The sequence below is a fragment of the Gobio gobio genome (genome assembly GCF_949357685.1).
Source record: "Gobio gobio genome assembly, chromosome: 12".
NCBI lineage: Eukaryota > Metazoa > Chordata > Actinopteri > Cypriniformes > Gobionidae > Gobio > Gobio gobio.
In genome coordinates, this window is record NC_137105.1 from 43102309 (window position 1) to 43118826 (window position 16518).

At 37.6% G+C, this 16518-nt stretch overlaps 1 protein-coding gene across 1 annotated transcript in view; it reads left to right on the forward strand.

The window, feature by feature from the left end:
* Positions 1–10720: 10720 nt before the first annotated feature.
* Positions 10721–16518, forward strand: part of rtn1b (reticulon 1b) — a 57494-nt gene continuing 51696 nt past the window's right edge. Inside the window, exon 1 of the mRNA XM_079831385.1 lies at positions 10721–11349. Coding sequence (XP_079687511.1) covers positions 11127–11349 — 223 coding nt within the window. The 5' untranslated portion in view covers positions 10721–11126. The remainder of the gene's footprint in view (positions 11350–16518) is intronic.

Consider the following 16518-nt stretch of genomic DNA (forward strand, 5'->3'; position numbering starts at 1 on the left):
CAACCTATGAACTGTATGATGAAAAAATAGATTTGTCATTTGTCAGAAGTCTCAAAGTCAAAAAGGCATTGAATTGTATGACCATGTAGCTAACCTTATTAGCTCATATATAATATTTATAATATAATACAATAGGATAGTTCACCCAAAAATGAAAATTAGCCAATAGTACATTGTGAATAAAGGCCTTTTGAAGCGAAGCGATGCGTTTGTGTAGCCCAAGAAAAATATCGATCTATAAACTTTACAAACTGTAATCTTTAATTTCCGCTAACTGTCGTACACACGTACGGAGCCCCGCACATGACATGCAAGAAAAAAAAGTAAACCGTTCGCACTAGTTACTATTTCGTTCCCTCGATTTATAAATCATGCGCACGATTTACTATTTCGTTCCCTCTATTTATAAATCGTGCGCACGTTTTACTAATTCGTTCCCTCAAATGGCTAAATCGGGCACACGATTTACTAATTCTTTCCCTCAATTTATAAATCATACGCATGATTTAGCAAATCGAGGGAACGAATTAGTAAAACGTGCGCACGCTTTATAAATCGAGGGAACGAAATAGTAAATTGTGCGCACGATTTAGCCTACTAGTTTTTTACTGCATGTCATGTACGGGGCTCTGTACGCGCGTGCACGGGAGACTGCCATTTTTTATGACGAAAGTGAAAGCGCCGAGGATAGAGCAAAACAAAAATTGGGTCTCGCTAAAACTAGCATATTCTCACTGGAGGGTCCTATACGCTGGAACGTCAGTTTCTCGTGAACATGCGTACGACAGTTAGCGGAAGTTAGAGATTACAGTTTGTAAAGACTTAAATATGGATATTTTTCTTACACAAACGCATCGCTTCGCTTCAGAAGGCCTTTATTCACACCCACACCATTCAAGTGTTATCCACCTTTTTAACACAAGGGCAGGTGAGGACATTCTATCCTGGTTGTGAAAGGCTTAGCTGTTGCTACAAAACAGCTAATTATCCTGCTTGATAGGTGATCGCAAACTGGTATTTGTTATATTATTTTAATTCATTATCGTAATCAACTCACTGGTTTGTAGCGCAAACAATTTTACTGCACTTTGTTATTTTTCTATTTAGGCTACCTATAGCGGCTAGGCTAATAAATCAGAAGTCTCACAGGAAATAGCCTTCTTTTTTTAGCTGCAACACAAATAGCACAATTTGTCTCTTTTTTGTGCTATTTGTGTTGCAGCTAAAAAAAGAAGGCTATTTCCTGTGAGACTTCTGGCCTCTTTTTTCTTTTTTAGCTGAACATTGTGCTTTTATTCAGATGTATTCTTGGTGCTGTGTACAGTGTCTAGGCTACATATAGGCCTACAATGTTTTGAATTTGAACAGAAATGATATTGCACTTTGGCTATTCAGGACAGGTCATTTAAGGTGCATTGAGTGAGCACATGTCATAATCAATAACATTTTTACATAGGCATCAGTTAATAGAGCTACAATAGAATATCCACATCTGAAATCAAGCTGTTAATGGCATGTCCAAGAGCAATAGAAAAGGACATGTTTTAGGGAATCTTATTCCACAGAATGTATAGTCATATTGTCTTTAAGTGTCGTCATGCTTTTGTATCATGGTATATACAAGACTGGAGCCACTGTAATGCTCATGATGACTGAGGGTAAATAATTCATACAGGCCTCCAAATCCAAATTAAAAGCTTCTTACAGTGCTGTCTGCTGGCTGACTTAAGTGTGTTGCTCATAATGCGGTGTGCACTTAGGGTAAGTAGCTCCACGCTCTAAATATCCAAATGCATTAGACCTGAATGAGGGAACCTCCAGCTAGATTGGCACGGTGCTGAATTGCACTGTTTTTAATACATATCAAAACAAATATGGCCCTTAAGCTATTGCCAGGCCTTTCCACTGCAGTGTATATATAAACAGTTATGCTGAAATGTTTTATGGCTGTAGAGATAGAACGGGTTTTTCTTCAGGACCCTTTTTTTTACATTGAATATCAAGTGGTTGACCCAACACAGTACCAAAATTGTCAAAGTGACACAAAATGCACTTAGAATCGTAATTAATTTGACGGTAATAAGCCAGTGGTATGCAAAATTATGAACATAATATTGGCTGAACAGGAGAAAATTTGGTTTCTAAACCTCCATTGAAATTGTAAATGTGTCATGCTCTTGGCAGCCGATAATTCACTGCACAAACATCTATTTTTTTGTTATCTTAATTAGCTGCATTTTATCAGAACAGACCTGCTGCAACACATTTTTGGGTTGCGACCTACCAGGTGTAAGATCCACTGGAATGAACTATAAAAATGCCATTTGAAACATGTCAGATATGAAACAAGTATGAAGGTTATGTACAGAATGGCAGTGTGTTGTTGATTTGAATGTCATTTGAATTGTCATGAATGACAGAGGAAGGGATGGATGAATTGTCAGACTGCCAGCCAAATCGCAACCACAGGTGAGGTATCCAGAGCAAATTATGTGCCACAGCAACGCTACCCTCTTTCCAAATTCCAGACTTTGTATTTGGACAGTGTTGTCTAAAACAATAACAACAACAGCTGCCATGAAAGTGGCAATGTGTAAGGCCAACCAAGCGAGTCAGTTTACTGTCATCACTCTTTTGTCTCAGGAGATCATAAAACAGGGAAACGAAAGAAAGCATGGTTGAAGCAAACAGGAGAAACCCAGTGAAACCCGTTTCACAATGACCCTCATTTTATGTCCTCGTGCATTCAGCACCCATGTAAAGTAGGGAAAAATATGTTTATTTCTCTGGATTCGTCATAGTATTCCATTAGTTGTTACTGTATGTTGCAGAGAGGCCAATGCTTTATTTGAAACATGCAATACAGATTAAAGGTGCTGTATGGAAGTTTTTGACTGTACTAAAGCATAAAATAATTTGTTTGCAGATATTTTTCTCTGAAAAACAATGCTACAGCCAGTTATTTTACTTTGAAATGTCAGAATGTCTGTTTTTGTTTTGGTCTGTGCGAAATATCGTGGCCAGTTTACCCAATAGTATTCCGACACCACAGGTTGCCAGTTTACGGAAAACAGCGTATTGCTGTCATGGAAGCCAGCAATCAAACTGGTTCATAGATCGCAGATTCTACCCGACCTAAAAAGCCTCGGCACCCATCTAAAAATCTCTATGAACGGAAGCACATTAAAATGTGGAAAAATCAACTAATGTACAGCGTGTAAGTCTCCTCTCCTTCTATTTTCATTTGTGCTCGTTCCGGTTGCTTGTGTGAGCGTTGAGTCTGAGGAGGAGGGGGCGAGGCAAACAATATTTTGAATTTGGACTGCAGTACCCATTTCAAACACTAGCTGTCATTCTTACATACAGCACCTTTAACTCAATGAAACATATACACTCACCTAAAGGATTATTAGGAACACCTGTTCAATTTCTCATTAATGCAATTATCTAATCAACCAATCACATGGCAGTTGCTTCAATACATTTAGGGGTGTGGTCCTGGTCAAGACAATCTCCTGAACTCCAAACTGAATGTCAGAATGGGAAAGAAAGGTGATTTAAGCAATTTTGAGCGTGGCATGGTTGTTGGTGCCAGACGGGCCGGTCTGAGTATTTCACAATCTGCTCAGTTACTGGGATTTTCACGGACAACCATTACTAGGGTTTACAAAGAATGGTGTGAAAAGGGAAAAACATCCAGTATGCGGCAGTCCTGTGGGCGAAAATGCCTTGTTGATGCTAGAGGTCAGAGGAGAATGGGCCGACTGATTCAAGCTGATAGAAAAGCAACTTTGACTGAAATAACCACTCGTTACAACCGAGGTATGCAGCAAAGCATTTGTAAAGCCACAACACGCATAACCTTTAGGCGGTTGCATAAAAGGCTACAATTTGCACGAGCTCACCAAAATGGTCTGATGAGTCTCGATTTCTGTTGAGACATTCAGATGGTAGAGTCAGAATTTGGCGTAAACAGATTGAGAATATGGATCCATCATGCCATGTTACCACTGTGCAGGCTGGTGGTGGTGGTGTAATGGTGTGGGGGATGTTTTCTTTGCACACTTTAGGCCCCTTAGTGCCAATTAGGCATCGTTTAAATGCCACGGCCTACCTGAGCATTGTTTCTGACCATGTCCATCCCTTTATGACCACCATGTACCCATCCTCTGATGGCTACTTCCAGCAGGATAATGCTCCATGTCACAAAGCTCGAATCATTTCAAATTGGTTTCTTGAATATGACAATGAGTTCACTGTACTAAAATGGCCCCCACAGTCACCAGATCTCAACCCAATAGAGCATCTTTGGGATGTGGTGGCATCCCACAAATCTCCATCAACTGCAAGATGCTATCCTATCAATGTGGGCCAATATTTCTAAAGAATGCTTTCAGCACCTTGTTGAACCAATGCCACGTAGAATTAAGGCAGTTCTGAAGGCGAAAGGGGGTCAAACACAGTATTAGTATGGTGTTCCTAATAATCCTTTAGGTGAGTTTAGACCATTTGGGTGTTTGCAAACATCGATGGCGTGTTTTGTGGGCGGAGTCTACCTGGTGGCAAAAAGGGACAGTTCTGCACTAGCACTCTATGGAAGCCACTTAATAAAACAATAAAAAGGTGACTTTGAGTTTATGTTTTTTCTTGCATTTCCAAGTTTATATTTCACAATTCTAAGAAGAAATATCAGAATTGCAAGATATAAACTCTATATTTTGTCATTTTCCTTTCAGAATTGCAGGTTTATGTTAGCCTGGTCCTACCAGAGAGTCTGGCCATTCTCAATTGACAAGCGTTAACTTCCTTGAAGGCGGGTACTCTGTTGAAGTTTAAAACTATTGGATCTGCCCAGAGCCACTCTGGATCTGCCATAACCAACCGCTAACGTTTGGTCGTGACGTTTGTCATCTCAAACTAGCGCACAACATCAACGTCATCATTCTCAGCCACTCCCTCTGATTGGACCGGTTAAAATTTGACCGGAGAAAACCAGAGAATATACCGCAATCCCAGACGGAGTACTGAAGGAAAATGAAAATTCATCGGAAGTACATAGGAAGGCGGAGCCAGGCTAGGTTTATATCACCCAATTCTGACTTTTTGCAAGAAATGCAAGAAAAAAGTCAAAATTGTGAGATAGCCCTAAAAAAGAATATGGCATAACAGTGACGTCGACTCCAAATTGGTCTATTACCTCCGTTTTCTTAACGTTCAAATCATCTACCCCTGGTTTCACAGACAAAGGCTTAAGCTAGTCCCAGACTAAAATGCATGTTTGAGCTGTTTTAACTGAAAGCAACTTGCACTGAGATATCTTAAAATACTGTGTGTCAGTGCCATTGTTTTGACTCAAGATGCACACCAGTTCAGTTTTTTTAGGGCTCTTTTAAAATAAAGCTACTTAAATGCCCTAATTGAACCAAGGCTAATTGAAATCCAGGCTTAGTCTAAACCCAGTTTGTGAAACCGAGCCCTAGTGTTTTAAATGCTTTAAAAACCTTTTTTCTTGGTTATGGGAACATTCCAATCGTGACCCTGGACCACAATACCAGTCATAAGGGTACATTTTTTGGCCGAGATACAACTATTTGAAAATCTGGAATCTGAGGGTGCAAAAAAATAGAAATATTGAGAAAATCGCCTTTAAAGTTGTCCAAATGAAGTCCTTAGAAATGCATATTACTACAAATAATACATTTTTTATTATTTACGGTAGGAAATTTACAAAATATCTTCATGGAACATGATCTTTACTTAATATCCTAATGATGTTTGGCATCAAAGAAAAATCTATTAAAAGAAATAATTTTGACCCAAACATTGTATTTTTGGCTATTGCCACAAATATACCCGTGCGACTTATGACTTATGGTTTTGTGGTTCAGGGTCACATTTGATAATTTTGTAAACATTATGGAATATTTTTGAACACATTTTCAAACACATTCAAAAAATGTTAGATGAATGTCATGTGATACGGTTTTGAGTATGTTATTAAAGACCAGATAACTTCGAACAAACATTCTATTAGCGTTAGAAGAATGTTGAATGTTGGCAGAACGTTAGCCAAAGTTCTGAGAACGTTCCCTGTTAGCTGGGTTTAGCAAGAATACGAGCACTGCAATATTACAGTAATATTAATACTGAAGTCATTTTTCAGTACATTCAATAACATGATACAATATTTTACCAACTTTATCTCTTTATGTCTGGTGAGTCTTGTGCTTCCAAGCTCTGCTTTTCATTTAGATCATGAAAACTGCACCTGTGATGTTGCCATGTTCTTTGCCAAGCCGTAATTGAAATGTTATTGTCAATCTCCCCCTTTCATCTTTTCTCCTCTCCACCTTTTCTCAAGGACAAAGGAGTCACATTGCTGTCGGTTTGCACACTGAAAAGCTTTCATTAAAAATACTGTTATTTTTGTTCAACAAAGAAAATTACACTTTATGTGTCTCATGACTACTTTTGCATTGTAGATATGAAGTTATAATGTTTTCGTATTATGTATGATTATTTATTGTTATTGAATTGTCTGTCCTCTCCAAAATTCACAACAAACAATTCCTGTCTGTATAGGATCAACATTAGATGCTTTATTTTATTAAAAAAACAAATTTTTTATCACTAAAATCAAGATGATCAGTGGTTAAAAAACGCCAAAACAATTATTTTAAAGTGTTTTGCTATTGCAAAACTAACATTAAGATTAGAGATTAATGTTCCATATTCAATCTTCACATGACCCCTCTTTTTTGCTCCAAAATGTGTTTTAAACAACAAAAGGAGACATCTAAGCTCTTTTTGTTGTGGCGAGACCAAATGGACATCACCCAAATGAACAACTACAATATTAAATCTAGTAGACTTAATGACATAAGTTCATTTTTGATCTTATTCCTGTGTAAGAGTCCTTTCCAGTGTCCTTAATTCCAACAACAGATTACAATCTAAAGACACTGTGGATTATCAATACTGACTGAGCTCCTCTCTGTAATATGGTCCGAGTGAAATGGTACACACAAATCCATGGCCTAATTTTTACACTTGCTTATTTGCTGTAATTCTAATCTGACACAGAGAGTTTTGATGAGCTATGCTTTGAGCAGTGGCGGCTGACCTTGCTGTTGACAGCAGCAGACAGTTTATTTCTCTGTAAAGATGATAACAACAAGACAATAAATTCTGTGGATTAACTCCTTTTGTTCTTTGTCTTTATTTACTTCCGCTATTACTTATCTTTCTCTGATAGAATGATTGCTAAAGACAATCTGTCTTTCATGAACCAACTCAATTTTGTATAGGGTACATTTTAATGTTATGTAAAATTGGATATTAAATTATTTTATATTTTAATAAATGCATTTGAAGTCTGTAGTTTAGACCACAGAAGTGAAAACAAATGCACAAAAATTAAATGTATAAAATGTTTAATAAATATACCAATTATAATCTTGAGAATGTTCCTCTTTATGATTTGAAACTTTCCATTATATAAGACTAAAAATATCAAGAATTTATGGTTGCTATGTTGAAAAATCATATTTTTGAAACAACACAAATTCCCACTTGAACATCAAGAGGAGTGTGTTTCATCCCTTTTGAGAAGTCGGTATTGATAAATATAATGAAATCTATCAGAGTTTTATCAAATTAATATCTTGTCACTTTTGCTGAACCAGTGAAACACCATATTGTTATTTTATAGCAAAGCTTGAACGCAAACAGATAAACAATTCTGGATCCGGTCTACTTTATACTTTGCCTGTATAATATCCTCCACTGGAATGCTGACTTTGTGATGTTTTAATTGTAAATTGCAGAGATTATATGCACTGTGTACTGTGTCTGTTCACTCTTCCTCTCTGGTTATTCTATATACATAACGTATAGATATAAACGTTCACATTAGGCTCATGATCCATGCACAGAAAACACTGAAGAAGAGGAATAAGTGCAAGAGAAATGGAGGACTGCTGCAACTGATGAACTATTCATGCTCTTTATGCAAATTGAATTTAAATTAGTGGAAAGCAGTAGCTCAGTGATATGTTCAGCTTGAGTCTGCATATGTGCAGGCATGCATATGTGAATTAATTTAGTACTCTCTCACTTGATTGTCCATCTGCTCCGACTGATGTAAGGCTGCATAATCAGAATGGTGAGCAAATCAGAGGGCTTGACTCCTCACACTGCAGTTTCCACAGGCAGCCCACTAATGCAGAAAAATTAAAGTGCACTTATTATTGAAAATGAAAGTGTAATTATTACAGATGCATATGGCTTACCTTCCCATATTATTAAGTGCTATTTGTGTTTATTAAATATATGACAGATGCAGTATTTTTGTCAATGCATTTGTGCATGATTAACTATAAATAACATTGTACATTAGTTAAATTGTACAAATTCATCTATTTTCACTAATTATTATTTTGACTATACTGGTATAGGCTCCATGTATTTAATAATCCACCTTGTCATGTTTTTATTTTAAAGGGTAGATGATGCCACCTAGTGACAATGTGATGGAAACTACTAAATGTGTGTGTCTGGGCCTATATATATAAAAGTGATTATTAATTACATTGAACAACAAAAGTATAACTATGTATGATAATAAACTTTCTATTAATAAATTATGTGAAAGGCATAATACATAAATAAAATGGTCAAAAAATGAATAGTCCACCTTGTCATGTTTTTATTTCAAAGGGTTGCTGATGCCACCTGGTGACAATGTGATGGCAACTACTAAATGCAATGCCTTTAGTGTTAGTTAGACCCAGTGTTTTTAAATATACAGTATATACATGGGCCTTCTTCCTATAGTACATCCTGGTGTCATGTGCTCCCCACCCAGGTATCCACATGATGTATTAGAAAACATGATTCATCAGACCAAGCCATCTTCTTCCATTGCTCCATGGTCCGGTTCTGATGCTCACGTGCCACTGCCCACACTCATGTGCACTTTCGGCGGTGGACAGGGGTCAGCATAGGCACCCTGACTGCGATGCACTGTGTATTCTGACACCTTTCTATCAGAACCAGCATTAACGTCTTAAGCAGTTTGAGCTACAGTAGCTCGTCTGTTTGATCGGACCACACGGGCCAGACTTCGCTCCCCATGTCCATCAATGAGCCATGACCCTGTCGCCGGTTCACCACTGTTCCTTCCTTGGACCACTGCAGTGGATACTGAACACTGCAGACCGGGAACCCTACGAGAGCTGCAGTTTTGGAGATGCTCTGACCCAGTCGTCTAGCCATCACAATTTGGCCCTTGTCAAACTCGCTCAAATCCTTATGCTTGCTAATTTTTTCTGCTTCTAACACATCACCTTTGGGGATAAAATGTTCACTTGCTGCCTAATATATCCCACCCACTAACAGGTGCCGTGATGAAGAGATCATCAGTGTTATTCACTTCACCTGTCAGTGGTCATAATGTTACGCCTGATCGGTATATACATTTGTCTTATGCCAATACTGAATTAAATAACTCTGCTAATTGTGACAGAGAAAACAGATATCTATAGTGAATCATTATGGATAAATGAAAAAATCATGTCAATATAAAATAGAATTATGCAACATTATTATATGTTCTAGTTTCCGCTTATAGTTCAGATGCAAAGGATTTTTCCATAATTTGAAGACAGATCCATACATAGACTGTCAAGTGGTCAGGTAAATCTAGTCAGGGTCATGAATAGTTTTTATTTATTTATTTTTTCACTGGCATTTAATGACATGAGGGAAAGTGAAAAGAAAGCAGTTATCTGATTCTCAAAAAAACAACAACAAAAAACAGCATCCACTTCTCATTTGCATGCTGGACTGACTGAAGGGCCAAGAGTATGCTATTGTTGCTGTTGTTTCTTCTATCCTAGCATTCCATTCAATTGTGACCAGACTAGAATATCCTGTAGAATATTAGTATGGTAGTCAATGGCTGCGTCCAAAACCTGAAAATGCTGCCTTCGGAGGACAAATTTCAAGGTAAGAAGGCATCAAAGCATGTCCGAATCTAATGTTAGCTTCAATTCATGCCTCCTGAGATACCTTCATCTGATCGATTTTTGAAGGCAGCATATATGTATCCTTCGCTGCCTTTGATATCCCACAATCCTGTGTGTTCCATTCTGTGACAGTTGAGCTGGGGGGAAAAAGATGGCGTCCGAAAGTTGCGTTTGCTGGTCAGTTTGTGTGTAAATGTAAATGTTTTTTTACCAACATTTTCCACTTCTGATGTAATTTCTAGCAAGAAATTACTAATGTAGTAATTAAAATTTGTTTAGTTCTCACCAAAGCTCTCTCTATTTTCCTGTAAACAGTTACACTGCCTAAGAAGTCTGTCTGAAATTATTTTGTGAGGTGCCTTCATGCACAAACGCTGCCTTACAAGCCATTGTCTGATAAGGCAACGAGGCAACAAGTCAGCTGCCTAGGTTTTCGGACACAGTCAATGTCTGCCAAGATTTGCTTGGTTACAAACATTCTTCCAAATATCTTCCTTTGTGTTCAGCAGAACAAAGAAATTCAGTTTGGAATAACTTGTGAGAAAATTATGACAGAATTTAAATTTTGGGGTGAACTTTCCCTTTAAAACTACCCAACTATAATATTATACCCCTCCTGCACAATATCTCTGAAACCACTAGATGACACTATTTCCTTAAAAAATTAACAAGACCCATGACTACGCAATACCAGTCGAATGTAACTTTTAGGACACAACGGCAACCCTCAGGTCCACTTAGCCAATTTAGACGTTGTTGCGTCGCCTCACAATATTTTTACTTAAAATTATTTGAAATTGAATCTTATTCGCTCAAAAGATTCGAACAATTCCACATCTTAATTTATTACCAGGTGTCGAAAGCCTTATTTTATGCCCATTTCCAGCTGTGTGTTTAAATACTGTGCCACACTTATGAGCTCGAGGCACGGTGACGTCAGCGCCGAAACACTCAACTAAACAAGCCATTTTCAGCAGCGCGAGCCTCTGCCAGATCACTTCTGATAGATCCGAGGAGTTGAACAGTGTTTAGGCTGATTCTCTTCCGTCTGTGACCGCGTCTCTCTGAAAAGCATCGCACACAGACGAGCGCTCAAAAATGTCAGAGAAGCCGGAGGCAGGTTCGGAGGGAAGCTGGTGCGGGGGGGATTTTGAGGAGATTGATCGCTTTGGGAGTACCACTAACGCCCGGCGTGATGACTTGGGAGAGGAGAGGCAGATGAGAGACTGGGAGGACGAGTCAAGTGAAGGGAAACAGTTTTCCAGCCATCCCGAAAGCGACCGGCAACCGCTCCCTGTTGTCATGGAGACTGCTTCCACAGGTAATGGGATTTCGATCTACACAATCATTTATGCAATGCTTTGAACAACCTTAGAGCTTAACTTCTCTGTCGACCGGGGCCTTGCTATCAGGTAGCAGATACCTTATCGCTTTGTATGGAGTGGATGAGATGTTTTGCTAAAATGAGGTTGTACATTAAGGAATGTAACTGTTGTCGATTGTTTTAGCACTTTTGAGATATAACATTTTGAGAAAATATTATTCTTATTGCATATACAGCCCTCTGTTACTAAATGATGAGATCATCATTTCAAATTTAAGCAGATCACAAATAACAAATAGGCTAAATAGAACATGTATTTATTTTGAAAGGTGTGTTTACACATAGGCTACACAGACAATCTAATAAAATGCATAATACACGAAATATCACGGACTATAATAAAATTATGTGTATGTGTAGTGATTTTTTTAATGTAATGGTAATGATGTGTACCCATCTTTAACAAGTTGTCTTATGAACAACCAGTCAGTGTTAATTGATTTAATTCTCACGAGCCTTTGAAGGTAATAATTCTTTGTTTCATAAGTGTTTTCATAAGTGTTTGTTCCAGTCCTTGATTCTGATTATGTATCACTACACAACACCCTTAGCAACCACTCTTAGCAACGTAAACATAATGTTTGCTCTCAATTGATATGTGTATTACCTGCATTTAGATATGGCATTTTCCTTCAGGTAAGTCCTATGCTCATAATAAAAAATCAGACGATATCTTGTCTCTTTAATAGTTATGGGGTTGTAGGCCAGGTCCAGTTTGTACACTTTTTGCTTTTTCTGTTATCACACCAAAACTAGGAACTGAAAAGAATTTCCTTTACTTGTCTACTAAAATATTAATAATTATTAACATCAATAAGTAGGTCATATTTGCCACAATTAGCTCATAAACACAAGAAGCTTTTTTGTTCCAACAGTTGGAACAGTACCCAGGTACAGTTGAGACACCCATCCGTAATGCTGTAAAGCTGACTAACCAATTAATTGCACATGTAAAATACCTTTAAAAATGAAAATTCAACTGTTTTAATTTCCATTCAGTATTGTATTTGATTATTTGTTTAGTTAAAATTAGTTAATTTGTAAAACATTGTACAGTAATGGCAAAGTAGAGCCACAATATTTAATTTTAGTTCATCATTTTAATAGTAACAGTTGAAAAGTTGAGTAACAGTAAAACCAATAGTGAAAAATGAAGACCAAGAGTCAGGAGTGCAATTTATTGCAGCTTCATCAGCAGAAGCCAGCTTCAGGTCTCACAAGGTGTTCGTAGGTCACGCTTCCTCTACCAGCCTATCATACAATTTCTCAACAGTTATACATTTCCACACATCGTCAGTTAATCAGATTCACGTGTACACTTGTTGATGCTTTCACCCCGGATTTAGGCACGTAATGGCCTTCCAGATTCTGGAGCAGGCGCCAGCTTGCCCAGAACAACATGTCCACCCATCTCTTAGGATGCCTGTAATCCACCTCCAATACTGATCTGTAACACGGAATATAGCGCACATACACAGATACTTGGTATCTCCAAGGTTGGAGTTGGTTGAGCAAGAAAAAGTTTCCCAAAACATCCTGATAATATGTGCTTTCTCTCAGTGAGAGGTACAAACAATAGTACAGGCCATATAAATTAAATTCTTTAGGGTTTCATATAAAATTATATGAAAGACAAATCCATATTTCATCTCTGGAAGCTGGGCTAAATGAGCAATCACTGTTACAGCACTCCTGTCAAGTTAGAGGTGTGTGATGCCTCCAAAATCCATACACACGACAACATGTTCTGAAATCAAGCGTTTTGGCAAAACATCACACATCCCTAGGACAGACCCTCGGTCACCACTCAGAGACCAAATACAAACTTTAGAAAATATAAAGGAAGAAACAATCATTGGTCCTATTGATTCATCAAAATCAAAACTGGAAAGAGTCATTAAAAAAACATTATAATAATATAGAAAGAAAGATAAATATTGATTAAGGCTTTGATTGTGAATTTAAGTAGTATATATAATTATATTGAAGCGGCAGTGGATTTTCAGAATCACCTTTCAATAACAATAAACATATTAATAAAACATAATAACTCATGTTGCTCAATGTGTCTCAACTGTACCCCGCTGACCACCTTGAACATTTCTCTAGATTTTTATGATGACCTTGCATGACACAAAGTCATGCAATACATCAGTTTTTAGAGCACATATTAAGGTTTATGAAAATATAAGTTAACTTTAATGGTGCGTTCACACCGGACGCGAATGAAGCGTTCTGCGCGAGTGATTTGCATGTTAAGTCAATGTAAAGACAAAATAGACATTCTGCGGCGCGATTCGCGAATGGTGATTGAATGGTTGAAAAGTCTGAACTTCGGCAGATAATCGCGCCGCGTTAACCAATCAGGAGCTTGCTCTAGTAGTGACAACAATGAGGAGAAAATCATATGGTTTATATTAATCATATATTAATATCTGTTCAGACAAGTGTGCTTATGATTATCACTGTGATAACATTAAATGACATGAAACACAACCAGTCTCTTTTTGTTAAATGCAAGTTTATGTATGATCAATAATACAAAAGTATAAGTAAAAGGTATAATAAGCTATACAGGAAATAAAGCAAAATATTCAGTCAAACATTCAAAGTCAGTGCTAGTCAGCTACAATGATAACGTAAAGTTAAATAGCCTAAAAATAAAAAAAGTAATGAAACTTCACTTTGCCCTCAGCCTAAACGATTTGCCAGGGAACAAATTATAGATCCATAAGACCAAAGATCGCCCGTTACTTAAGACGAATTATAGCTTGAGACACCACAGACATCAGAGCCAGCGTCAAATGTCTGAAGGACTGGCCGAGGAAAGGCTGCTCTCGCCGGGGTTAATGAGCGCTGATCGCCGCTGATCGCCTGGATCTCACAACTCCGAAAGCGCCAGATAAAATGTTCAAATAGGCACTCTTTTTATAAATAAACCACAGATTTGAGCTTTAAACAACTACATTTCGCCTGAAAAAGTCTTAAAACTACGTTTTGTCACACATTAACAGTAGTATTTGAACAAAAAAGACGTGTAAACACAGCCTATGTCAGCCATTTCTCAACGAGACGAACCGCCTGGCAGAAGCCCCTCCCATGACACAAATTCGCATCTGTTGTGCAGTGAATGTCACGCGCGAATGAAGCGAGTAAACTCAAAATGTTCAAGCGTTCAACTTCGCGCGAATAGCGCAATTTATTCGCATCCAGTGTGAACGCACAGTAACAGTCATGTAAGGAAGAGAAGCTATTCAATGTGGAAGGGACGTGGTGAAATGAAAAACTTACCTTAGAAAAAAACTTTCGCCGATATCTTCGGACTGGAGAAGCGAATGTACTTCAAATTTCCCACAATCGAAGAGGGCACTAATACGCATGTGCGAAGCAAATATCACATATCAGACTTGTTGCAGACGCAAGTTATTTGAGGTGTTTCAAATGTACCCCTGTAGTTAAGTTAAGCCCTGACACTGACAGGCTAGTCAAAGCATTTGTCAGAACTCCTCCTTGTTCACAAGTTTCAGTCCTTTTCAATATAAAAGTCTTCGCTACTGACCGACTCACTCATAAAGACAGTCTTTGCCACCATCTAGAGGCGTAATAATATAACTTCTGTTGCTGTTCAGGGTCAGGGACTATTTTTTCCAGTGGAAGGAAGGCTTTTAGTGATTTTACTTCTTGAAAGTTGCATTGATACATATTTTTTGGTTTTAATATTTGTATTGGGGACGTTGTTCGCATCTAACAAAGCCCTAACAAAGCCTTTCAGCCGTGACTTCACGATACAGCACAGCCTCTCGTACCTTATTATTTACATATGCTAAACCAACACTATATTTGCATGGTAGTATGTTTGGAGCTCAGTAAAGCCTCACACCATTCATGAAGCAAACATGTTTTAACTTGAAAAAAAGACTTTTTGCACAGGTGGCACTTCCTGAGCAGGTTTTATGACGACTCTTCACGGACATGATTTTTGTACTGTACAAAGTTTATTTTCTATCCCCTAACCATAATCTTACCCCAAACCTAACCCTTGCAGAAAACATTCTGCGTTTTTACATTTTCATAAAACATAAATTAGTATGATTTATAAGCTGTTCCTCGAGGAGAACCACATTTTGTCCCCACAACATCAATAATTTATTCACAAAATATACCATATTCATCCAATATCACAAAACCGAGGCCTCTGGTTGTCTCCAGAAATCTATACCTGTAACTGTTTTTAAAATTAAGTCATGAATGAGACATATTTACCTGTGTACCGTGTTTGTGAGGTGTTGTATATCTCACTCTCTTTCTCTTTTTTTGTCTCTTGTTATTATTCCATTGTGTCTCAGCTGCTTTTTAGACCAGACACAGTAACCTTTATAGGTCCTTTATCAATCCTAGATCAATACTTGACATTGCTATTTGAACATCTCACAGGCTTGGATTGTTATATGACATTATGCTACTAGGTAATAGAGAAATGAAGGGAAGACAGGGCAATTCACAGATTGTTTTGTTTTTTTATACTAAGATAAAATAGATTGTAGCTCCATTTCTTTACAACCAGATGAAAATATAAGACATAAGCAATGGTAATACTATATTCAGTTGGATACTTTCCTTTGCTCCCATTTTCAGGTCCTTTGTTATGAAACTGAAGATGTTTTCTTTTTCGATTTTAGTTTTAGACAAGTCTTTCTTTCTCTGTTTGATCGTAATGCTGTAGACTGCTGAGTGAGAGTGAGATTATGTAAGTCTTTCTTGTGGGTATCACAGAAAGATGGGGAGGTCATCATTAGGTAACACAAATAACCTAATTATGAGCTATATTACAGTGAGCTCAAGAGGAAATGGTAATGGGAAATGGGAAAGAATAAATCAAATCGTAACATAATACAGGAGCAATAAAAGTGCTTTAACTGCAGTCTTATAGCTCTTAATTTGTTTAACCAAACAAAAGGAACATTTGTCACTTTGCAATACATTCAGTGTTCAGTGAGGTTTCTTGCTTCTCCTAATTCTCCTAACATGTGTAAACACTTACTATGAACTAAATTACTGATAAATGAACTTAAATTAGTATCTTAAGCGATGTGCGTTTATTTATAG